This window comes from Elaeis guineensis, chromosome 3, assembly GCF_000442705.2.
Source record: "Elaeis guineensis isolate ETL-2024a chromosome 3, EG11, whole genome shotgun sequence".
Taxonomy (NCBI): domain Eukaryota; kingdom Viridiplantae; phylum Streptophyta; class Magnoliopsida; order Arecales; family Arecaceae; genus Elaeis; species Elaeis guineensis.
In genome coordinates, this window is record NC_025995.2 from 2,059,370 (window position 1) to 2,083,949 (window position 24,580).

Genomic DNA, 24,580 nt, shown 5'->3' on the forward strand with positions numbered 1-24,580 from the left:
GGTTATTAAAGCGAATTTCTGAAATACATCCCTCTTTCATTGCATTACAGTATCCCTTATTATTTTATAAAGGAGAAGATGGATTTAGAGATAATATCAAGCACAGTGAGATAGGCAATAATTCTTTTAGAAAGAAAATAAAAGTGACCATGAGAGAATTTTTTACATATAGGATACAAGATAGGGAGAACAAAGTTTTAATAATTTTGATTTCCAGAAAGTTATTTCAATAGTTTTTGGTTGATGGTTACACAATGATCGAATCATGTCGGTTGTCATATGTCCAGAATCATCAAAAAGAGTTAAGAGTCGAGATGTATAAAGGATTAAAAAAAATAATTTTGAGTGGAGAAACACAACCTACTTCTCAAGAAAAATGTAAAATCTTGCCTTCTTCGTTTACTGGAGGTACTTGATACATGATACAAAATTACCAAGATGCTATGGCAATATGCAAGTGGACTAGATACCCTGATCTCTTTATTATATTTACATGCAACCCGAGATGGTCTGAAATAATTAGATTTGCATGAAATAAAGGTGTTAGATATGAGGATAGACCGAACATCCTTTGTAGGGACTTCAAGATAAAATTAAACCAGCTGATCCAAGACACAAGAAAAAAATAGATTTTTGGAAGGATAAAAGCAGATGTGTTAACCAACTTTAATTTAAATAAATATTTTTAGATTATAACTTTCTATTAGGGAAAATCGTATCTTTTTTTTTTTTGCTATGGTTGTAGTAATATACACTGTTGAGGTTCAAGAGCGTGGTTTGCCTCATGCTCATATCTTGCTCTTTTTGCATCCTGAGGATAAATATCCAACTGGTGAAGACATTGACCGTATTATTTCAGTAGAGATTCTAAATAAAAGAAATGATCCAAAGCTTCATAAAGTGATGAAAAACTTGATGATGCATGGTCCATGTGGTCTTTCTAATTGAAACTCACCATGTATGAGTAATGGAAAGTGCTCAAAATATTTTTTAAAAAACTTTACAGAAAGCACAATCATTGATGAGGATGGGTATCCTATCTATAAGAGAAGGGATAATGAAAGGACTATAGAAAAAAATGGTGTTCCTTTGGACAATAGATATGTTGTTCCATATAACCAATATCTTCTTTTGAAGTATGAAGTATACATCAATGTCGAGTGGTGTAATTAGTCAATCTATAAAGTATCTTTTCAAATATGTGAACAAAGATCAGGATCATGTGACTGTAGCTATATATCAAAGATCTACAAATGGTGAAATGGAAGAGGTTGTAGATGAAATTAACATGTACTAAAATTATAGGTATATATCTCCTTGTGAGGCAGCACGGAGGATTTTTGGTTTTGATATTCATTATAGAGATCCACCCATTGAATGGTTGTCTTTTCACCTACCAGGTCAATAGATGGTAATGTTTGGTGACGATGAGGATATAAACTCCGTAATAAACAAATCAGGAGTCAGCCGTTCAATATTCCTAGCATGGATGGAAGCAAACAGGAAGTATCCAGAAGCAAAGGAGTTGACATATGCAGAATTTTCCGTCAAGTTTGTTTATAAATCAGACTTGCATGAGTGGACTCCAAGAAAGCATGGGTTCTCTATTGAAAGAGTCATTTATGTTCCTACAGGCAGTGGTGAAATGTACTATGAGAGGATCATACTGAACATAATAAAAGGTCCTAAACACTTCAAAGATTTAAGGACCGTGAATGGCATTGAATATCCTTTATGCAAAGAGGCATGCTATGTACTAAGATTGTTGGATGATGACAAAGAATACATCGATAAAATTGCAGAAGCAAGTTATTGGGGTGGCGCATGTTAGTTGAGATGGCTCTTTACTATGTTGTTGCTATCCAATTCTGTTTCTAGATCAGAATTTATTTGGAAACATACTTGGCACAATCTTTCTGAAGATATTCTTCATAGACAAAGGATGTTACTCCAGCATGAAGGTACTATACTACATATTTTATTTTAACTTGAAATATTTTTATCTTTAATAATTAATTATAATGATTACTACATATATTACATAATCTTTTATATTACAAGTTTACAACTGAGTGACGATGAATTAAAAAATTTTACACTTGTAGAGATAGAAAATCTTTTGCGAAATAATGAGAAAAATCTTCATGACTATCCTCCAATGCCTCTTCCAGAAGAAGAATTTCTTTCACATGCACAAAATAGACTCATTCATGATGAACTTGATTACGATGGGTCATCTTTGTCTGTGGAGCATAATAGACTTTTGTCCAGTCTAACTGAAGAACAAAAAAAAATTTACCACACAACAATGGATGCTGTTGAAATAAATAAAGGGGAGATATTTTTTGTTTATGTACATGAAGGTATTGGAAAAATTTTTATTTAGAAAACTCTTTCCACTACTTTGCGGTCCAAGGGAGAAATAATTATAGCAGTAGCATCAAGTGCAATAGTATCTCTACTACTTTCAAGAGATAGAATTGTACATTCTAGATTTGCAATTTCTTTGAATCCAAATGAAGACTCCACTTGCAATATCAAACAAAAAAGTTCATTAGCTGAATTAATTATTAAGACAAGGCTTATCATTTGAGATGAAACTCCCATAGTTCACAAGTACTGTTTTGAAGCCTTGGACAGAACTCTAAAAAACATAATAGCCGTTTGGTAGTAAAACTATTGTTCTTGAAGATGATTTTAGGCAAATACTACCTATGATTCCAAAAGGTCACAGACAAGATATTGTATTGGCAACCATCAACTCTTCATATTTGTGGAAATTTTGTAAAATCTTGACCTTAACAAGAAATATAAGGCTTGAAATAGGGAGTTCCAATTCTAATTAAACTGAAATGAAAAACTTCTCTGATTAGGTATTGAAGATTGGAGATGATATTATTGGTGAGCACAATGATGATGAAGAAATAATTGAGATTCCTGATGACCTAATAAAGAATACCGATGATCCACTTGCAGCAATAGTGGACCGTACATATTCATCTTTCTTAGAGAACATACAAGATCCTACCTATTTGCAAGAGAGAGCTATTCTTACTCCTACTCATAAAGTGGTAGATATAATAAATGAATACATGCTATCCTTAGTGTCAGAAGAAGAAAAAACTTATTTGAGTTCTGATAATATTTGTAAATCAGATTGTAACATTGACCATTTAGATGATGTACACACACCTGAATACTTAAATGAGATTAGGTGTTTTGGTGTTCCAAATCATGAGCTGGAGTTAAAAATTGGAGTCCCAGTTATGTTATTGAGAAATATAGACCAATCTCTTGGATTGTACAATGGGACAAGATTGATAATCACTCAGTTAGAAAAGCATGTTGTAGAAACAAAGATCATTTCAGGCAGCAACGTGGAGCACAAAATTTTTATTTCTTGCATAACTATTACTCTTTCTGATTCAAGATTACCATTTAAATTTCAAAGAAGACAATACCCTTTGGCTCTTTCTTTTGCAATGACCATAAATAAGAGCCAAGGACAATCTCTTTCACATGTAAGTTTGGATCTCAAAAGACCTATATTTAGTCATGGACAACTATATGTTGCAATTCCTAAAGTCAGAAGCAAGAGTGGACTAAAGATACTCATATGTGATAAAGAAGGATAGTTTTCAAATACTACAAGAAATATAGTTTACAAGAAAATATTCTAAAATTTAAGCTAGTCAGGTATGACAATATATCATTTAATTATATTTTATTATCTTAATCTATAATCATATTTATCTTTTATTTGTGATGACATGTTTTAGGTTTTGAGTTAATATTCAAAATTTTATCCATCAGGTTATGAATATGCTTGCTCGATTAGTATGTGGTATTAGATATATTTGCTAAAGTGAATAAAAAAATAATTTATCTTATCGAATCTTTTAATTTAAAATATATATATATATAGTTCTGAAGTGTTACTAATTTTGTTATATTTTTTCAAAGTTTATTTAAAGCTGAAGTGAGATTTAAAATCAATATTCAAGAGAAAAAACTATCGTCAAATGCTGAATTAGATGCTATGTTAATTATTATGAACCATAAAAATATTATGTAACAACTGCAATATATGAGCCGAATCTTTTTCAATTTTTTAAAATATTATTATAATAGTATTCATATGAGTATTATATTATATGTGGGTCCTTCTTGTGAAAATACTGGTATGTTAATGAGTTTTATTTTATTTATAATTTTAAATTATTTATTGGTTTTATTGTCTGAAAAAATATTTTTTTTTAATAACATAAATTTAATTGTAAAATTTGCCGAGCTTCGTGCGTCACAGGTGTCACAGTAGTTTCCCACAAACACAAGTGCACGAACTATCGTCTGGCGTTTGGGCCTGCGTTTGGGTCTTTCTATTGTGCTCCCACCGCCTCCCTTTTCTCTCCGACTCCAATTAGGGTTTGGGTTTCGCGCTCCAGCCGATCCCGGAGATGGGCCGTCGATGGGTGGACAAAGGGAAGGCCGAGTCGGAGGAGGACGATCACGAGGCGGCTAAGGCCGTGATCTTCATCAGCAGCAGCGACGAAGAGGAGGCCAACGAGGACCTCAGCCTCGCCATCGTGGCGCGGGCGAGGGAGCGCGAGGCCAATCGGAAGAGGGCGGAAGAAGAAGGCCTCCCGCCTGTAGCCGCTGCGGCACCGGCCTTGGTGATAGATCTGTCCTCGTCGCCCTCTGTGGACCAGGAGCCTGCGCCTTCTGGTGGGGAGGCGGCGGTGGAGGCGTCGGTGGAAGGGGAGAAGAAGAAGAAGCGGCGAAGGAAGAAGAGGAAGAAAAACGAGGCTGAAGAGATTGAAACAGTAAGTCTTTTCAATGAAAGTTGAGAAATTTCTTAGTTTATCAGTAGTAAAAGAAAGATTTTTCGTTGTGTACTCCCTTAACTTGTTACATTAGTACTGATTTCGGATAGAAACGTGGAGCCTGTGAGCAAAAAAATGCACTATGTAATTTCTGTGCCTGCAAAAGTCTTCATTAGTTAAAAAGGTTTAACCATGATGAGCTTTTGTATGAAAAGAATCTGTAATTGGTAATTTCTTTGCTGTTATATATTTCCACTGATTCAATCCAGATCAAAGAGGCGTATTCAGATGAATATTTTTATCTTCTAGCCTCAGGTGGTTGATCCTGCTAAAGAAGAAGAGGAACCATTGGGCTCAGCTGATCTTGTAGTCGCTGAAGTGAATGAAACATCTGATAATGTGGTTCTACGGAAGCTTCTTGTAAGCTTAAATTGCTTGGTAATCCTTTTCAAGTTCTATGCATGCTTTTCCTGGAGGAAGAACTCATTTTTCTGCATCTTTTCAATGTGCTTTTCTGACTAGCGTGGGCCGAGGTACTTTGATCCTGGGGACAGCAATTGGGAGACTTGCTTTAACTGCGGTCAAGAAGGCCATGTGGCTGCAAATTGTACGATGGAGAAGCGGCGGAAGCCATGCTTTGTCTGCGGAATGTTTGGGCACAATGGGAAGCAGTGCACACAGGTCAGAAAAGTCCATTTTTAAGAATAAGATTCAGTCCATGTGGCCCTGATCTTAACTTGTTAGATTTGTTAGGATTGCTCTAAATCTAGTTTGAAGCTAGACCTCGCTAGAGAACTGTTCAAAGGCAAGCATGCAGATAGCACATGCATTTCATGTATGCAATGAAAACGTTAAAAAGTAAGATTAAAACTTAGGAATTTATCTTAAACGGTGCATTAACAAACAAAATTTTAACATAATAAGTAGGAGAATAACTTTAGAGGATCTAAAAACTATTGGATAAAAGCCAAAAAGCAATTGATAAAGGAATATAAAAATAAAAAGAAAAACGGAGTAACAAATAGTAACTTTTCTCTTCCTTTTTTTTGGGGGGGGTGTGGGGGCACGTACTGACAAAGAAAAACAAGTGAGAGAGGGGGAGGGGGAGAGGGAGAAGGAGATAGAGGAAGAGAGAGAGAGGGATAGATTGGAGGAGGGGAGGGAGAGGCCGGGAAAGAGAGAGATAGGCTGAGAGGGGGGGGGGAGGGGAGGGCTTTCAAAGTCCTTTCTCCTCTGTGCATTGGAACAACTTCGAAAAGAAATAGGGGCTCTGTCCCCTTTTATTCTTTTTTCTTTTTTTTCTTTTTTTTTTAAGTGAAGCCAAGACAAGGGCCCCTTTTTTCACTTAGAACAAAGGTGAGAAGCCCCTGCTTCTTTTTGATGTAGGGGCTCCACCCCTATTCTGAGAGAGGGCTCCGAAAGTCCTCTCTCCCCCCTCCCTCTGTGTCTCTCTCTCCCTCTTTGCCCCCTTCCTCCCTCCCTCTCTACCCTCCCTTTCCTTCCTCTCTTCCTCCCCCTCCCTCCCTCTCTCTCTCGCCCCCTCTTTTCCTCTCCCCTTCTCCCTCTCCCTGCACTTGATAGTTTCTCGAATTTGGTGGATGCAACCGTATCCATTTGGCCCCCTAGTACGGCTCAGTATGCCCAAAATCGGACAGTTTAGATGGTACCACTGACCTTGGGCCCAACCTATGCACAAGTAGTCCACAACTCTTCTTTTACTATTTTGTTGAGAGTACTCCTTTCGATTTTTAAGAGCAACCCTACCCTTTTTTTCTATATTTGCTATTGCAATATTCTAATTTCTTTGTCTTCCTACCGATGGAGTCTAATTATATACATTCTAGACTTTCCCTATTATGTAAATCACACATACAAGTTTCTAATACAGAAAAAGCCATAGAAACGTAAATCAAGAAATAGAGCAAAGGTAAAAATAATTAGAGAATATGAATAAAATTTTATTTAAAAGGTGGTCATATTAAAGGATATCAAAAAGGAAAGTTTTTTGAATCTGAGAATACACTAGTAAAAGTATACGTGCAAATGCATGTGTAGAAGGTGAAATAAGGGTAGGAAATTGTAAAATCTAGTGGTTATAGGTGACAGATGGGAGAGGAAAGGGGCTATGCATGAATAGAAATGGTGGTACATGAAGACTTACTGACATAGTGGTTAGAATTAATTTAAAATATGAATTTTTTTAGGAAAAATTACACGGACACCCCCTTAAGTTTATCTCAATTTCACTTACATCCCCTTAAGTTTAAAACATTTCAATTAGACCCTCTAAATTATCGAAGTATATCAATGTGCCCCTTTCGTCCATCTCCGTTAAAGGAATGCTGTCACATGACCCTCACATGATGTCTTACTTTTTCGAAATGGCAAAATTATCTTTGATTTCAATTTGAAAAAAATTACATGGATACCATCTCAAGTTTACTTAATTTTACTTACACCTCCTCAAGTTTAAAATATCTCAATTAGACCCTCCAAATTATCAAAGTGTATCAATGTACCCCTTCCATCCCGCGCCGACTCCCCCACCCTTATCTCCCACCGCAGTGGTCTTCTCCCACCCCGTGTCGGCTACCCCGCCCCCTCCCCCCCACCATTCCCCGACCTTGTGCCAACTCCCCCACCCCCCTTACCGCAGCGGTCTTCCCCCATCCTGTGCCGGCTCTCCTGTGCCCCCCTCTTCCCCCACCCGTGCCAGCTCCACCACAACCCCCTCCCCTGCGGCGGTCTTCCCCCACCCCGTGCCTGGTCCCCCCCGGTCGTCCTCCCGTGACCATGCCGCCTCACTGCTCATGCCGCGCCGGCACCCTCCCACCCGTCCCACCCCCGTGCTGCCCCTCAAAATATTATCGTGATTACACCCAAGTTGTTTGGTTAATCAATTTAGGCCACTAAAGAAAATACCTTCTTCCCAATTTTTTATTATTTTATTATTTTAATCTAAGGATCCTAATACAAATAAAATAAGAGAGAGAAAAAGAGAGGGAAAGAGTAGAGGGGAGAGAGAAGTCCATTTTTTTCTTTTCTTTTTTTTTCTTTTTTCTTTCTTCCTTCCTTTTCGTGCGTTTGGGCAAACCGAAATAGGGGATCGTGATCCCCTTCTACTTCCTCCCCCATCCCAGCGTAACCCAATCAAAAATAGCGATCAGGGGTTTCGGCCCACAGCGGCGCGGCCCTGGCTCTCCGATCAGAAGCTCGCCAACGACGAACAGCACTGGAAAATCAGCCAACAAGAACGGTCGAGTAGGGTACCAAAATCATTCGATAAATCCCAAAAAAAATCTGTCTAAAAATCATGAAAATTTTCTATATAATTCAAAGAAATCAAAGGGAATGGTTTTTTACGAGATTTATCTTGCTCTTCTTGGTATTTTTGGCCACGAATCTCTTGGCACAACTCCGTCAATCCGTGGACACGAAAGGGGAAAACTTGGAAGAACAATGAAAGGATGGATCTCCAGTGATTGACGGCACGAGCAGCGCATGGGGTGGCCTGGGGGGTTGGGGCAAGGAGAGGGGGTGGTGTGGGGCGTGGGGGTTCTAAGGTCCGTATTTTTTTTTGGGGGGGGGTTTAATGACCCCCCCGTGCCTCCACATAGCTCCACTGGACGGCACAAGCATGGGGTGGGGGTGGCTGAGGGGGGCCTAGGGGCTGCGGCGGAGATGGGCAGCAGTGTGGTCACGAGAGGGAAGGGGGGGTTGTGAGGGAGAGAGGAGAAAAAATGGGGCAGCACGAGCACGGGGTGGCCGCGGCTCCACCCTTCATCCACTCCCTGCCGCCCGCCGCTCCGCCCTTTGTCCATGCCCCCTCCCTCCGCCATCCACAGCTCCACTGGTGGTCGATAGAGAAATTTTTGGAAAAAAAAGATAATTTAATTATAATTCAATGTATGATACTTCAATTATAAAATAATTATAATTTAATTATAATACATCAACAGTAAAAAGAGTGAAATACCCTTTGGAGCACTTGAAAGGAGAGATGGGCATTTTCGTCTTTTCGAAGGGCAACATAACGGCGTTATCACTTCAATGGACGGAAGGGACACATTGATACACTTCAATAATTTGGAGGGTCTAATTGAGACATTTTAAACTTGAGGGAGCGTAAGTGAAATTGAGATAAATTTGAGGAGGTGTTCGTGTAATTTTCTTTTTTTTTATTATGGGTCGGATATGCACATTAGCTTTCGAAAGAAGGAACTCTATTTACCCCACACATATGCTTATGTAGGAAGCTTGGAGCCAATGTGGCTATGTTGTGCACATATGAGGTGATGTGTTTTGTATGTTAGATATTTTTACATTTTTAGGAGGTATTATGACCCTCCTTGACCAGCTAGATGAGATGTGCCTTGCGATATAAGGAGGTTTGGAGATCTATTAAATCAAATGGGAGGAGTTTGATAAATTTTGCATGGAAGCAACAATCTTTTAAACACAACTTTTGTAGAAATATCAGATTTCGATGATCTTGGATTTATTAGAAAGGCCTCTTGAGATCAATTGATATCCTATGGCCCTTGGTGAAGTTAATGCGGTTTCTTAGTTAAAATAGGCCAAAAACTATGACTATAACTCAATGAGGATTTTCTATTTGTTAAAAGTGTCTTGTTGTAGAAATATTATATTTTGATGATCTTGGACCCGTTGAAAAGGTCTCTTTGAAATTGATATTCCATGGCTTTTTGACAACATTCTAATGTTTGTTGGGTCAAATTTTGGCTAAAGGCCTTAGCTATAATTTAATGACGATTGTCTTCTAATATTTGGTATTTAATTCATACTAAGGAGTAGTTTAAATGGATAGTATTTATTCAAGTAAAATTCAGGGCCATGATCACTTTTTTCTAGAAAATTCTATTTGTGCTTTTATATATAGTATGGATAAAAATTAGGTTATAGCTTTTATTCAGCATGCAACTATATCTGAGTTCATACTTTGCCATCTTAAATGAAACTCGACTACTTGAAAAGGTTTATGAATGGTATTCTTGTCCCAGGCCATGCAAAAATAAAATTAAATGAAACATAAGATTTAAGTAAAGAGAAGAAAAAGGCCTAGCACATTACTTCAAAAAACTGAAAAGGAAAGTGTGATATAGCAAATTTTAAAAATATCAATGGATTTAAATAAGAAGAGAAATATTGGCATGTCCTATATAGCTAAAAGTTTGATGCACAGTGTACCATTTCAAAACATGTTTTATAAGCTACATTATTATAAGAATTTATGAAGGGATGTAACTACTGTAAATTTTACGGACGTGCATATGTAATACCCTGATAGTTTAAAACATTTAACATGTTCCCTTTCACTAAATTGTGGGGCCCATATTGGGGTGATCCTTCATTGGAAAACAGTACAAGTGCATATCCTAGGTAGGAGATTTTTTTTTTTTTTATAGGGATGCTGGGGATTTCAAATAAAAATAAGGAATTGCACTGAAGAAAATAATAAGGTTTAGTGGATGTTTATTGACATGATAGCAGTGGACTAATAATCATTGGAGTCATTGAAGGTAAAATTGGACAAGGACTGGTGGGGATTGATGGCTATACCATGTTACCCATCTTTCAAAACATCACATCGAACAGTAACATGGTTTTATGCAAAAGGCATCAAAATTAAACCACTTGTCATCTTGGATTATTCAAAGTTCAAACTTCCCAAAGCATGTTCGGTGTTCCTCAAACAAGAATAATACAAAAAAAGTATGTCATCAAATGGCTTAGAATAACCTTTTATTTATAAGTGCTCTAATAGATCCAAATGCTCCTCAAAATGAAGCTAATGGAGCTTTAAATGAATGGGCAAAAAGTATAAGAAGAATAATGCTAGACATTGGAGTGGCGCTCACTCCTATGCCTCTCACCTTGTCCTAAGCAATCACCTAGGTGTCACCTCAGTAAACCAACCTCACCTAGGGATCGCTGAGGTGCTTTGGGGTTTCTTGACCTTGCTAAGTGCCTAGCTGAATGTAAAGAGTGCCTTTGACCAACACTAGTTTTAGGTACGGGTGGATGGATGAGCCATGAGTAGAGAGAATAATTGATGTAATATTGGGTAGCTTGAGAGAAAAATTGGGCAATTGAATAGGAAAGGGATCGAGAGTAGGTGATTAGGCACTCTGATAATGATGGAGCAAGAAGAAGGTTATTGCTGATGGAATGACCAATATATATGTAACTCCAAATATATCCATATGAATGATGCTGAATTTAATTTTTTAATGATTTCTCTTCTTGAAAAATTGATGGAATTTTTGTGTAGAAATTATAGAAGTTGAAGTTAACATATATAGAATTGGACCACAGACACTAAGTAGGTTTTTCATTGAAATTAAATATTGTTTGAATTATTTAAAATTAAACTTTCCAAATTCCCTTTTTTCTTGAAAACAAACAAGTGGACCTGTAAAGAATGTTGGTCTTATCTTCTTGATGATCTGAATGCTGCATATGAAGTCATGGGCATGCCTGTCTAATTGTTGAATTCAAATTTGAGTTAAGCATTCTTGCATAGAGTAGTTTGTGTATAAACTTTGTTGCATTTGCTTTTTCTTCCATATTGGTGTTTTACCTATCGTGACCTGTCTTTCTGCTTTTTTAATAGGCACAAGATTGTTTTGTTTGCAAAAGAAGAGGACATTTTGCAAAAGACTGCCCTGAAAAGCATAAGAGGATTTCTCATGAATCTAAAATTTGTCTGCGATGTGGAGACATTGGACATGATATGATATCATGTAGGAATGACTATTCACCTGGTGATCTGAAGGTTAATAATGTATTTAGGACCTTGTTTCTTGATATCTTGCGTGCTTATGTGTAAATATGATATGCATATTATATTATAATATAATATAATATAATAATATGCATATATGTATCTGTATGACTAATGCTTGTTGGTGATAGTTGGTGGACTATTACAATGGCTTGAAGTTTTTCTCTAGAAACAATGGTTTGTGGTTAGATAATAGTACAAACTAAGGAATTATACATGGATCTCTTTGATTGTGCAGGAAATACAGTGTTACATTTGCAAAAAGTATGGTCATCTCTGCTGTGTTGACTTTACAGATAATGGTCCAAGAGAAGTCTCTTGTTACAATTGTGCCCAGCTGGGCCATACTGGTTTGGTAAGACTAATGGACCTACTGATCTTGCTTATGGTGGTTCTGCTGTATGTGATGCATTGGTCTTACTGTTCAAATCCATTTACTTAGGGATGTGCAAGGCCACGTGGTGAAACTGGTGCTGCTGCATCACCAACTTTATGCTACAAATGTGGTGAAGAAGGGCATTTTGCGCGGGGTTGCACAAAAATTTCTATGGTTCATTCTTATCTATAACAACTTTCTTGGTCAATGATGTTGCATGTTTTTCAGAAATGTAATTTGTAAAAGTTTTGCAGTCTGCCAGACGGATGGGTGAATCAACTCCTACTCGAAAAGTTGCCAAGGAAAATAAGGACTTTTTGGGGACCAGATCAGCACCTCATGGTTTTGCCAATTTGCGTAAGAAGAAGAGCTTGCTTGATGAGGAGAGGAAGAATATGTCAGCTGGTAGATCCAGGATAAAGGGTGGTTGGATTGTTGATGATCCAGGTGACCTGCCTAGGAAGAAGTCTAAATCAAATGGTTGGGCATCTTCCAGGACACCAGTTAAAAATAGTCACAAAAATTATCCATTAGGTTCAGGTGGACAATATTCTAGCTCTCAGTCTTCTAAGAAGCATAAGTCTTTCATGGGAACCCCTAGTCCGCATGTTTCAAGGGGTAACTACCAGCATGGTTTTTCTGCATCAAGGTTTGGTAACTCGCATGGTCGTTTTGGGAGATCATAGCATAGCTGGGAACTGTTTGATGTTGATTGCTCTTCTTCCAGCAAAGAGTACCTGCAAAAAGAAATAAACCCACAATTTCTAACAACAGCCTCTGAGGGATGTGTCATTCTAATTCGTCATGTTGCTTCCCCATGAAATTTATTTCTTTAAGCAAATCCAGGGCTCTAAACATGTCATAAATCTGTAAGCATTTCTGCTCTAATTTATCTCCCTATTGGTTTTGTTGTTTGGCTTTAAATAAGTTTTCAATTCAAAGATGAACAAATATGTGATGTCAACTGCTCTTTATTCGCTATCTGTTTAAGGACCTCCTCGAAGCAGGTAGATTAACCTAAGTCGGTATTTGGGAAAACCAATTCAGAAGTGCCTAATGCATGATGTTTAATGACATAGGTTCCTTTCCTGATGGTGTGAAGTTTTTCGGAAATTAGAACGTCTAACCGCATGCATTTTGAGCAGGAAATATCATTATATGTAATGATTTTTTTCTCTCTTTGTAAAATCTTAGAAGAGGCACCAGTTTTAGGATCAAACCATTAATTGCTTATATCATGCATATAGCCTGTAGGTAATCCATTTTCTTACATTCATAAAATGTAATTAACCCATGGTTCTAGCAATTCTTTTTCAATGCTTATGGCTCACATGTGTCAATTTTCTTTTTAGGCCTTTTTTATTAGATTTAGTAACAGTACAAGTGTTTTGCCTGTTGAAAAGTTATGGAATCCAGCCACTCAACACATTTTTACTTTTACAGGGTGTGGGGCAAGTGATTTTGCAACTATGACCTACTTTTCAACATTTTGCGGGGCTGTTGTTTTTGTACATTAGGTATGTGATCTCATTGCAAGCAGTTGAAATTATAGGAAGTAGAACAAAATTGGGGACCATTATCCAGTTAGTCTAACTCCTTGTTGAAGTGGTTAGCATGTTGAATTCCCATATATAAGATGATGGTATCCCCTGCATTTGAAGCTCAAAAAGAATTATTTAGAAAATCTGGTGGAGGCTTCCTGTGTTAAGTAGTTTGGACTGCAGGAATCCAATGCTGAGATAAGAGAACATGTTATGCCTGTTTTCGAAGATTTTATCCCAGATTTTTGAGATAGAATGTGTTCCTTGAGGATTTAGATCTTCCATACCGGACTGAAGGCTGCTGTGAGTGTTATGTGGATGCACATGCTCAGGTGGACCTGTGGAAACCTTCTATATTACTGTTGCCTGTTGGTGCTCCAAGATTTTTTTGTGGATTGGATGATTGCAGCGTTAGTCATCCGAAGAAGTTCTAAGAACTGGAGCTTTGGATTCGTCTGAAGAAATTCTGCGAACTGCAGCTTTGGATTCGTCTGAAGTTCTGCAACCTGCAGCATTGGATCTTGCATCTTTTGCAGGGCATATCTGCATCTGGATAACTGTATCTTTCCAATTCAGTATCTGGTTAGCGTGTTCTCGTAGGGATTTCAATAGATCTGATGTTCCATACCGATTTTATTTGAGAACAATTAGTTCATTGTTCAAATATTAGTTATATTTACTTTGTTTTTTGGTTGGCTCTTCGTATTAAACTGCTAAAGAAATGTTTGGATTGCTTTTCCCTTCGGTTCTGCCATACCCTGATAGCCGCCAACAAATTCTTCAAGCAATCAAAAAGTTATGCCTTGAACTTTAATATGAAATATTGATGCATTACTTTTGCTTGCACTGTGTTGAGCCTGCTATGGCTCGAGTATGGTCTGCAGTTGTGTGGGGCCTAAAGATGGAAGCTTTACTCGGCACGCGTTGTTGGCTGCACCAGTCTTGTACTCATTATCAGAATGTCATTTTCCCAAATGCATCCTAATAACGTTGATGATCTTTGAATTCTGAGATATATTCAGGGTTTTCACCAAATTGAAAGCTAGATGCAGGTGCAAATGATTGTTCCATTAGCATAAAAGAGTCAAGGGACAACTAGAAAAATAGATAACCAAACCGAGATCTAATAGGAGCAAACAGTATTTGGTGATAACCATTTTTCCCCGCCAAAGGCCATCCTTAGATGCCGCTTATCCTTTTTCAAACAGATTCAAGCAACCTGTAGTTTTAGCTTTCCAACCAGCATAAAATTGCAACCTAACCAATTTGGAAATGAAAATAGAAAAGCAAACCTCAATGCGTTTCACTCCATTACTGAAAATAAAAAGGAAAATAAGAAGAGCCTTTTTCAAGCTTAAAGAGTGAGCATGCTCATAGGACTAGCCGGATTGCTTCCAGCCGCCCAATCTCCCTCCAGGATCATAATTTGTATAAAGCCGGAACTCATTTCCAAGTTTGTTGGAGTGTTGCGGTCTGAAGCCGCATGGATACACATCCAATAGCTCAGCAGCTCTCTCCTGTTGTACTTCTCCTGCTCAAAATAGAAGGAAAATACAAAATAAGTAATAGACAAGCATTGCCAAACCTACAAATCAAATACCTAAATATACATGAGTCCATGTTGTTGTATATTTGCAACTACAACTAGCTAATGTTGACCATCTCCACAGAAACTTTAGGGACTCAAAAAATTCTCACACAAGATTTGCATCCAATCTGGTTCCAGTTGATATCATGTAAACATTGTCTCAAGCACGAGAGAGTAAACAATACGAATGGGTGCACGGTTCCACTAACTGATCGCCTTATTGGAAGGTACCACAAATATTTGACTAAGCTACCAAAGATAGTGCAGCAAGCAAATTGTCCCTGCACCATACTGGGGCTCGGATCATAATTCTTAGAAATACAGATAAATCAAGAGCAATGATGACATCAAGGAGCTGTGACATTGGGTCTGATGCATAGCAGTAGGTAGATTACATAAGATTTACTTTCAACATAAGCATGATTCACTAGGGATGGCAATCATTCCACCAACCCGCAAATTCAACCCGCTTCACCTGCAGGCGGGGCAGGTAAATGGATGAGCTAAATGGATCATGAAGTGGGGCGGGTAAAAAATCTAATAATCCACTGCGGATATGGGGCAGGTGCGGGTTTATGCCAAACCCGCCCCGCATATATGAAAAATACTAAAATACCTCTATATGTATAAGGCATAATTTTGACTTTTGACTAAGGTTAATTTGTTTTGACCTCTCTTGACGGGATGGGGCGAGACAGAGTGGGAGGGGGGGGTGATGGGCTTATGGATTTTGTGGTGGGGCGGGTGATGGAGAATAAAATCACCCCATTACGAGCGATGGGGCAGGGTAGTGGGGATGGGGGCAGGGGCGGGAGCGGGGGCGGGGGCGGGGGCGGGGGAGCAGATACCCACCCCATTTACATCCTTATGATTCACATTTCATATATTTGAGTCAAAGATTTAAAAAGCCTGTGTGCCAAAAGTTAACAGGTAGAAAACAGTTTGTGGGTCAGAGTGTACTCCATCCTACTCCACTAGCCAAAGAATATAAATTGCAAGGGATATTGGAGAAATCATTGCCAATTTGCATTTTTTCACCCTCAAAAGGAAGATGACTACTTCCTTATCCAAGTAAGTCATCTTAAGTGTTGAATGAAAATATAATAATAATATCCCAAAAAAAAAACTACTCCCTTACCCGAGTCACCTGAAGTGTTGGATGAAAATGTAATAATAATAAATTCTAGAAAAAAAAAAAAAAAAAGAGGCCACAAGATCCAGGAAGACATGAGAGTTACCTAAGTCGTATGTAAAAGATTGTTGGAAAGTCAGCAAATAAGTTATAAATTGATGAAGAAAATAAAAGCAATTTACCTGTAAGTAACAAAATGTATGGCTTTTTAGGGTGGACTAGGAAAGAAATTGTCTGGGCTATTTTCTCCAAGCACTCCTTGCTCTGCATGCACCAAATAAGGGAATTGAAGGGCTTTAGAACCTTTCCTAAAAGAATCATCCTAACATAATACACAGGAAAGTTTATTTCAATTTCAAGAACCGTACAAAGTTGGGTGCATGATTTGTAACAAATGCAATGCAAGCAGATGTTCATACAATTTTATATGAATTGCCTGTCTTATGGGTCCATCCATCCCCCGGTACCATTCTGCAACAGTTACCTAGATGGAAGGACCGATTGATAACATGAAAAGGACAACCACCATACCACATTTATTCTGCAGCTACCAGACTTAGAACATCAAATTGCAAATCAAGTACGACTTTTCATCTTCCAAATCAGCATACTCACCAGGTAAGGAGGGTCTGCAACAACAACTTTATATGCATGCTTTAATGTAGAGGGCAACTCTTCCGGTTGATTATAGTCATAAAAGGTAAAATCACTACCATATTGTTCAAACCGTTTATCATACTCAAGTAATTGCACCGGTATTGTAGGATCAATTTTCTGAAATTTACATAAAGAAAGTAAATTAGTATCCATATAACCAGCATTTAGTGATCAAAAGTTAACAAAGATTAGTAATGCTTAATTGAATAAGAAATCAGCTTTCACAATCAAAAGTATAGTTGTCATAACTGATAAATGACCATCAAACTTCCTTTGGAGAGTGTCTTAGCTAGTGCAACCATAATTGGTGAAAGTGAACATAGAGATCCTAAGATAAGAAGATATGCCTTTCCATAAACAGTAGAAATTTATAAGTTAGGTGGAAAGAATTAACTGATAAGCAAAGCCACATTTGTCTAAGAACATACAAAATAAATTTGATCCAAACAGAATGAAAAGATCATTGTGATATTGGACCTAGGGCCTTTGTCTTAGCTCCAAAAAATCCCAATGCATGTTCCATCTCCGCTAAGAGGGGTACTTGGATCCTATTTGGAACGGTTAAAGCAGCATTACAAAGGCACCAAACGTGTGTACGAGTTTCATGCCATAGAATGATTGATGTGGCTAGCTATAGGTAGATCTTTGTAATTCACATGAACACCAACCAAATATAATTATTAAGTCAGAAGCACTTTAAGGGATATTTAGGGATTAAATCTGGACTCATTTACGGTTTTTAGAAATTAAAATAAGGTGATTATAACATATATATTGTGATTTTTCTTCTTTTTTTTTTTAGCGGGATCGAGAAGATGCTTGACAGATCATGTTATCTTTTGGGGTTTGCATAAACCGCATTGAATTGGTAGAAGTTGCTTTAGATGCAAGCAGTTCCAAGTTAGTGCAAGATAAAAATGATTTGGTATTGTGTTCTCAATACTTTTTCATTTCCTTTACAGGAATCAATCCTAATAAGTGGTTGGCTCCTGTATCCTATAAGGAGAAGAGGCCAATGATCAAATCAAAGTGGATTTGAAGTGAAGATTTGTTTTTCTGAAGGTTCAATATATTCCCCTCACCACTCTCTTTGAGCTCCACTCCCTTTGCCACTCTTCCTCCATCTTGTACCATTTCTTTTACTTTCCATTCAATGCTGCTCCTTTATTATTGTTATCAAAATACGAAGTGCTCATTCTGCAACACGGACACAAAGCAACCTTTTGTGATGCATCACATTATCTGTTTAAACCATACTAGTGAGTAGTGGCACTGATTGAATTGGTGATCCTAGCAACCAGCTCTGCCACACTTTTACCTTGCTAAACCATTCCTTCCTCTCTTCATGGGATTGTTTCACTCTGGTATCATGGCATTGCTTTCCATTCCAACGTCATGTTGAAATGGTTGATATTGCAGAAAAGTTCACTTGGTGTTACAATTTCTCCAACATGGATGGCTTACATAGCACATACCATCACAAGTCAGTGCTGAAATCAAGCACTTGGTTAGGGGTACCAAGACAAAAAAGTTCAAAAATTTTTTCTGTTACTTTATTTCATTGGGAGGAAGTGGGAGACTTGTTGAAAGTTGACAACCTATGATGCAACAGGCAAAGAATTGAAAACAAACTTAAATTACATGAATATCATTCAAGTAAATAGAATAAAGATATTACATGTTAAGGAATAAGCCCCATTCAAGTTCAATAGAATGGTCAAAATTTAAAACTCTATTGGAATTAGGTCCACTTTGCAATTGAAAAACAAACTCAAATAGCAACCATTGGGTCAAAAATATCAACTTAAAAATAATAAAAATCTCTTCAAATATTAAAAGCTCACAGATTTTATTATGTTCCAAGTACCCCAAGACCCAGAGGTCCGGTAACAAAGTTAAACATCTGACCCTCCGACACCTTTTCATGTAATATGATGTTACCAACACAAAATGCTTCAATATGCATAAATGCCTTATGAAAAAGCATGAATGAATCCCAGGCTCCAGAATCTTTTCGTCCAAAATTTTATGAATAATTGATTGTCTATTTTTATCAAAGATTTTCTTAAGTTAATGTTTATGCATTCTTAAGATATCATGTAGTTTGAAAGACAGTGCACAATATTCAACAAATACATCCACCTATATTTTTTTACGGTATGAAACAGCTCTTAGCTCAACCAGCAAAAATGTAAGCCTCAGAAGTTAAAAAAAAAGGGGTACCAAAAATTGCTTTGCCAATATCATCCACCCCTACCCACTGCATGTTGGCACATGCCAACATAACTAGATGCATCACAAACGTGGTGCTGGCCACTACCCACACACCCTGAACTAGTGGCAACTTAAATCCTTGATCAACAAGGATTCCTATTTTATGAAGTACAAAAGTGTATATAACACATTTACTTGTTCCCAAGTCCAACGAATGGAGATATACTAAATTGGGGTGCTTTACAAAACAAAAAAAAAAAAAAAAAAAAGATTGATCGAGCAACATGAAGAAGACAAGACCCGTTAGAGAGGAAGAGTAATGATTGGAATATTCCATAATTCAAAACTCTCATTTATTATTAGCACATATTTTCGAATTCATTGTGTTCACAATCTAGAGTCACCTTGTAATATGCATGAGTAGACCATAGAGCATTGAAATTGTGAAAAAGGCTAGTGCCCTATCCAAGCACATCACAATTCATGCAGCAATTGCTCCAAATGTATCATCTTTTTCCGCATATCTCTAAATCCCTCCAACTTACTACTCATTCAAGAATTATGATGATCCATTTTAGCTTCGTATGCAAAACTTCACAATCATCCAATGGCTTGGTTTAGAAGTTTTTCCATTCACCACGAAGTTTCAATTGCATTGGAAGCATTTTTCCATGTCAAATAGGGCACTCTATGTGAATATGACCATATCCTCAACAATAACCAACAAGCCTTGCCTCAAGTAAAATAGGGTGCTCTACCTGAATCATTTTGTCAGCTATATCCTTTGTTAATATAAGTAGTTACAATCCTTTTCTACAACTCAAAAAGTAAATTATATCTGAATTTTCCATCTTTCTTCATAAAATGAATTTACGCATCTATTCCTAACATTTACTTATCCAATCTTTCTCCATGCAATTTCCTCTAGATTCACCACATCATCCATAATTTGCAATAGAAACTCTATGATTCCTGTAGTGTGTGCACTCCAAGTCGCGAATTTGAGATACCTTTTTATCACTAATTTATTCAATCTTTTCCTCACCATTTTTGTTATGTCACTACCACTAATTTGACACTTCAACTCCAACTCTTTCCCTAATGTCTTCAAATACACCATATAGTTTTAACTTAAACATTATCATATCCACAAATCTAACATGTCTCGACCTTCTATTGTGCTCAACGTCTTGAGCCATATAACATTGTTGGCTAATTAAGGACATCTTGTTTCCTTTTACAACACATAAAACCAAATGAAATTGCTTATAAACTTTGCATGACTACTAAATCATATTAAATTCTCCTTTTTTCTTCTCCTTTGCCTATAGGCTGTAGCTTTTGTTCCTCTCTCTATGGCTACTATTTTCATTTCATCGGTAATAAAAAATAAAGAAAAAAGGGAGAACATGTCTTGACTACCATCACCTTACATTTCCCATGAGCAAGTGCACTTTGTTTGACTGACACTATAGGCATATATAAAGAGCTTGCACAACTTTCCTATCAAACAAATTATTCAAACTTCAAAGCACACTGCCAAGCACATAATTTTCCACCACTGTCTCTACCCAAAATATGCCTTTTTGGTCTAAAGGAAGTAACTTTCTCCCAGCCATCTCATCACATAAACCAATATCAAATATCCTTAGCCTTCCCTTATTTAAATAAGCCAGAATCTTTTACATATTTAACCTTCTGCTTCCACATCAAAAAAAAAAAGTTTAAAAGGTTATACAGCTGATTGTGCCCGTTCAAATTCAGATTTTAAAAAGCAAAGAAGGCACTTGGTTTTTAAAAATAAAGAGAAATAATAATTATATATAAAAAATCAAAGCTTGAGCACAGAAACATAGACCACCACCAATTATAAACGTCCGCTCGTTAAAGGAAAAACAAAAGATTAATTGATTATTAAAAGAAAAAAAATCAATTCTGAGCTCACAACTATAGACCTCCACCTACATAAACCCTCCAGAATGATTCCGGATCATCCATCGATAGGAACCACATTTGACCTTCTACCTACTCGATCTCAGAGCAGTTCTCCACAATAGAATGGAGAGAGGGAGGAAAGGAGGGAGGGAGGGAGATAGAGCGTCTGACTTTGAGATAAACGTAGATGGTGGGACACGCGACGCAGGCGACGGCAGAAGACGTGAAGGCACAGAGACCTCTTATCTCCTCGGCAACGGTCGCCGCCGTCTCTCGGTCGTACCAGAACTGGCTCAGCCGCCAGTCCTCTGCGAGCAGCCGCACCTCCTCCGAGCCACCATCTCCGTCTTCCTCTTCCTCCCTCGCCGAGCCCTGCTGCTCGCTCAGGAACTCCCTCAGAGCTTCGAGAGCTCGAGAGCTCAGAAATGGCGGGTCGTCGTCGTCGCCATCCTTGGCGGCGGCGCTCAGCCTCTCTTCCCCTTTTGCGGACATTTTGCGGGTGTATTTTGGGAAGGACCGCGTCGACGATGGGAGGAGGCACGTAGTTATGGAAAAAAACTATGCGGGGGCATTTTAGGCGAACCAAATTCTTCTCTTTTAATTTTGTTTATCTTTTTCAGGTCAAAATGATAGCGCCCACCTAGCAGGGGATGACTAGGAGCGAGCTTATCCCGTTTAAGCTGACTCAACCAGCTGTTGGTCGGTTTTTTTTTTTTTTTTTTTTTTTTTTTAAATCACATCCGCTTTGATAAGATGATCAGATTTACATCTAAAATAAATAGATTAAATTTGAGTTCACAAATTTTAACTCATATCCCATCTGATTGCCAAGCCTGTCATGCAAACTGTTGGTGCAAAAATCCGCCTGCGCCGGAGAAGCTGGAGTTGAGGAGGCCGCGGTCGCCGCCGGGACCTGCAAGGGAAGTCTAAACCGGAGGTGGGGTTGCTCCGGCAAGACCCTCCGACGCTCAAGTCAGTTCTCTGCCTCAACAAGAATGGAGTGCTCGAACGGAGAATTTAGCAGAGTTTTGAGATAAGAAAAATGAGCTTAAGAAATAACGTATCTGAGTCCCCCCCTTTTATAGGCGGGGAGGCAACGGACTGATGGCGACGTTTGTAACCGCCTGGTAGTGGGCCGCCCATGGTCAGGGGAATTGATTGCGGAAGATAATGGAGCAGACGCGTGGGTATCACCTCGACTTGCCACGTGGAATCCGTTATGAGGGGTGGAGCAGCGTCCGTCGTCAGGAGAATCGCATGGTATCCGTCGCAGGAGGTGGGGCAGGTTCGTGGCCGTTACTGTGGCTTGCCAGGGGGATAATGGAGCTGTGCGGAGTCCGCCACAGGAAGTGGAGCAGGGCGGCTATGGCTGCTGCGGCTTGTCAGGGAATGATGATACTGCGTGGAGTCCGCCACAGGAGGTGGAGCAGGGTCGCGGCCGTTTTGAGGGCCTGTCAGGGGGCATGGATCTGTCGATTGAAGCTCGGCAATGGTCGGAGCCGTCGTGAGCGGAGCCCGGCTCCCGTAGGAGTCCGGGCGGAGCTGTTCTGATGTCGGCGGCGGAGCCCGGCTCCCGTAGGAGTCCGGGCGGAGCAGCGCTTGCTGATGGCGGTGGAGCCCGGCTCCCGTAGGAGTCCGGGCGGAGCTGCACTTGCTGATGTCATCGGTGGAGCCCGGCTCCCGTAGGAGTCCGGGCGGAGCTGCGCTGCAAACAAAGTCAATGGTGAAGTCCGGCTCTCGTAGGAGTCCGGACTGAGCTTACCAGCAATTGATATTGAGAGTGGAGCCCGGCTCCCGTAGGAGTCCGGGCGGAGCTGTTTTGATGTCGGCGGCGGAGCCCGGCTCCCGTAGGAGTCCGGGCGGAGCAGCGCTTGCTGATGGCGGTGGAGCCCGGCTCCCGTAGGAGTCCGGGCGGAGCTGCGCTGATGGCGGTGGAGCCCGGCCCCCGTAGGAGTCCGGGCGGAGCTGTGCTGATGTCAGTGGAGCCCGGCTCCCGTAGGAGTCCGGGCGGAGCTGCACTTGCTGATGTCGTCGATGGAGCCCGGCTCCCGTAGGAGTCCGGGCGGAGCTGCGCTGCAAACAAAGTCAAGGGTGAAGTCCGGCTCTCGTAGGAGTCCGGACTGAGCTTACCAGCAATTGATATTGAGAGTGGAGCCCGGCTCCCGTAGGAGTCCGGGCGGAGCTGTTTTGATGTCGGCGGCGGAGCCCGGCTCCCGTAGGAGTCCGGGCGGAGCAGCGCTTGCTGATGGCGGTGGAGCCCGGCTTCCGTAGGAGTCCGGGCGGAGCTGCGCTGATGGCGGTGGAGCCCGGCCCCCTAGGAGTCCGGGCGGAGCTGCACTTGCTGATGTCGTCGGTGGAGCCCGGCTCCCGTAGGAGTCCGGGCGGAGCTGCGCTGCAAACAAAGTCAAGGGTGAAGTCCGGCTCTCGTAGGAGTCCGGACTGAGCTTACCAGCAATTGATATTGAGAGTGGAGCCCGGCTCCCGTAGGAGTCCGGGCGGAGCAGCGCTTGCTGATGGCGGTGGAGCCCGGCTCCCGTAGGAGTCCGGGCGGAGCTGCGCTGATGGCGGTGGAGCCCGGCCCCCGTAGGAGTCCGGACGGAGCTGTGCTGATGTCGGTTCCGCCGTGGGTTCCGGCTGTGGGTATTTTATACCCAACACCAACTTTACAAATAAAAAAAAATTCTTATATGGGAAATAATTGGAAGACCCCTTAATTTTGCTAGTGGACTTTAAAATATGTATGTGGGTGTGTGTGTGTGTGAGAGAGAGAGAGAGAGAGAGAGAGAGCAAAAGGAATATATCTAGAGTCACGATATTACTTTTAAACATGTAGCGCAATCCTTTTCTCGTATGGGCATATTTACATCTCGTCTTAATAAATTAGTTGGAGGTGTTAGCAAACACCATGTGCACCAAGTTAGATGGAAGAGAGGGATTAGGAATCATATGATACTTGCTAGCCTAGATAAAATCGAGCTAGGATCTAACTTGCGGAGGTATAAATCAAAGAGGTATTATTCAACTATAATGCTGCTGAATTGGTCTATAGATTAAGATATCCATAGTCAATCGCAAGATGTATGAAGTCAGATAAATGGCAGTAGACCAAGACGACTAAATTAACCTCCTAGATATTGCCAAGTATCGACAACCATACTATAGGAGGGCTAATGTAAGTATATTGAGCTAAGATACATAAGATACAATTATTGGTATATCAGTTGATGTAGAGCAACTTTGCTAATAAACGTGTATTGTGAGAGGCCCGTTAGCATTAGTTATTATACCAGAGTAGACATTATTGTATTTAGAATAAAAAGTGGAACTTGTATTTTGAATATGGATCTTCCATTATCCAAATCAATAGATTTTTATCTTCTTAGCCTGTTACAATTTTTATCCTATGAGTAGTTATAACTTAGAATTTCTACTAGTACAATGCTATACTCCTACCTCTATCCAAATCCATCTCTTATAATGGTGATACCGTAGTAGCAAAGGTTCTTCAA

At 39.5% G+C, this 24,580-nt stretch overlaps 2 protein-coding genes across 3 annotated transcripts; one reads left to right on the plus strand and one right to left on the minus strand.

The window, feature by feature from the left end:
* Nucleotides 1-4,347: 4,347 nt before the first annotated feature.
* On the plus strand, nt 4,348-14,231 carry LOC105042396 (uncharacterized). Of its 2 annotated transcripts, XM_073253517.1 has the most exons (8): nt 4,349-4,823; nt 5,133-5,243; nt 5,346-5,504; nt 11,458-11,619; nt 11,867-11,983; nt 12,071-12,178; nt 12,259-12,873; nt 13,448-14,231. In XM_073253517.1, exons 1-7 carry the CDS (start codon nt 4,458-4,460, stop codon nt 12,688-12,690), a joined length of 1,455 nt encoding a protein of 484 aa, XP_073109618.1. In that variant the 5' UTR covers nt 4,349-4,457; the 3' UTR covers nt 12,691-12,873; nt 13,448-14,231. The 2 variants fall into 2 exon arrangements, with proteins under 2 accessions (XP_073109619.1, XP_073109618.1); XM_073253518.1 differs by lacking the exons at nt 11,458-11,619; nt 13,448-14,231 and having other exon boundaries at nt 4,348-4,823; nt 12,259-12,911.
* Nucleotides 14,232-14,592: 361 nt separating this feature from the next.
* LOC105042395 (uncharacterized) lies at nt 14,593-21,654 on the minus strand. Its single transcript, XM_010919580.4, has 4 exons — nt 21,243-21,654; nt 16,881-17,039; nt 16,448-16,529; nt 14,593-15,076 (listed from the first exon to the last, which is right to left on the minus strand). Exons 1-4 carry the CDS (start codon nt 21,561-21,563, stop codon nt 14,925-14,927), a joined length of 714 nt encoding a protein of 237 aa, XP_010917882.1. The 5' UTR covers nt 21,564-21,654; the 3' UTR covers nt 14,593-14,924.
* Between the last annotated feature and the right edge of the window lie 2,926 nt (nt 21,655-24,580).

Bases quoted from the DNA above. Each gene is read 5' to 3' on its own strand.
- LOC105042396 (XM_073253517.1), top strand. From the start codon at position 4,458: ATGGGCCGTCGATGGGTGGACAAAGGGAAGGCCGAGTCGGAGGAGGAC. The intron at 11,984-12,070 runs GTAAGACTAATG...CCATTTACTTAG, and splicing joins AGCTGGGCCATACTGGTTTG to GGATGTGCAAGGCCACGTGG. The intron at 12,179-12,258 runs GTTCATTCTTAT...AAAGTTTTGCAG, and splicing joins GTTGCACAAAAATTTCTATG to TCTGCCAGACGGATGGGTGA.
- LOC105042395 (XM_010919580.4), bottom strand. From the start codon at position 21,563: ATGTCCGCAAAAGGGGAAGAGAGGCTGAGCGCCGCCGCCAAGGATGGC. The intron at 17,040-21,242 runs GTCAGACGCTCT...TGTAAATTTCAG, and splicing joins CCATCTACGTTTATCTCAAA to AAAATTGATCCTACAATACC. The intron at 15,077-16,447 runs GTAAATTGCTTT...TATTTTGAGCAG, and splicing joins ATACATTTTGTTACTTACAG to GAGAAGTACAACAGGAGAGA.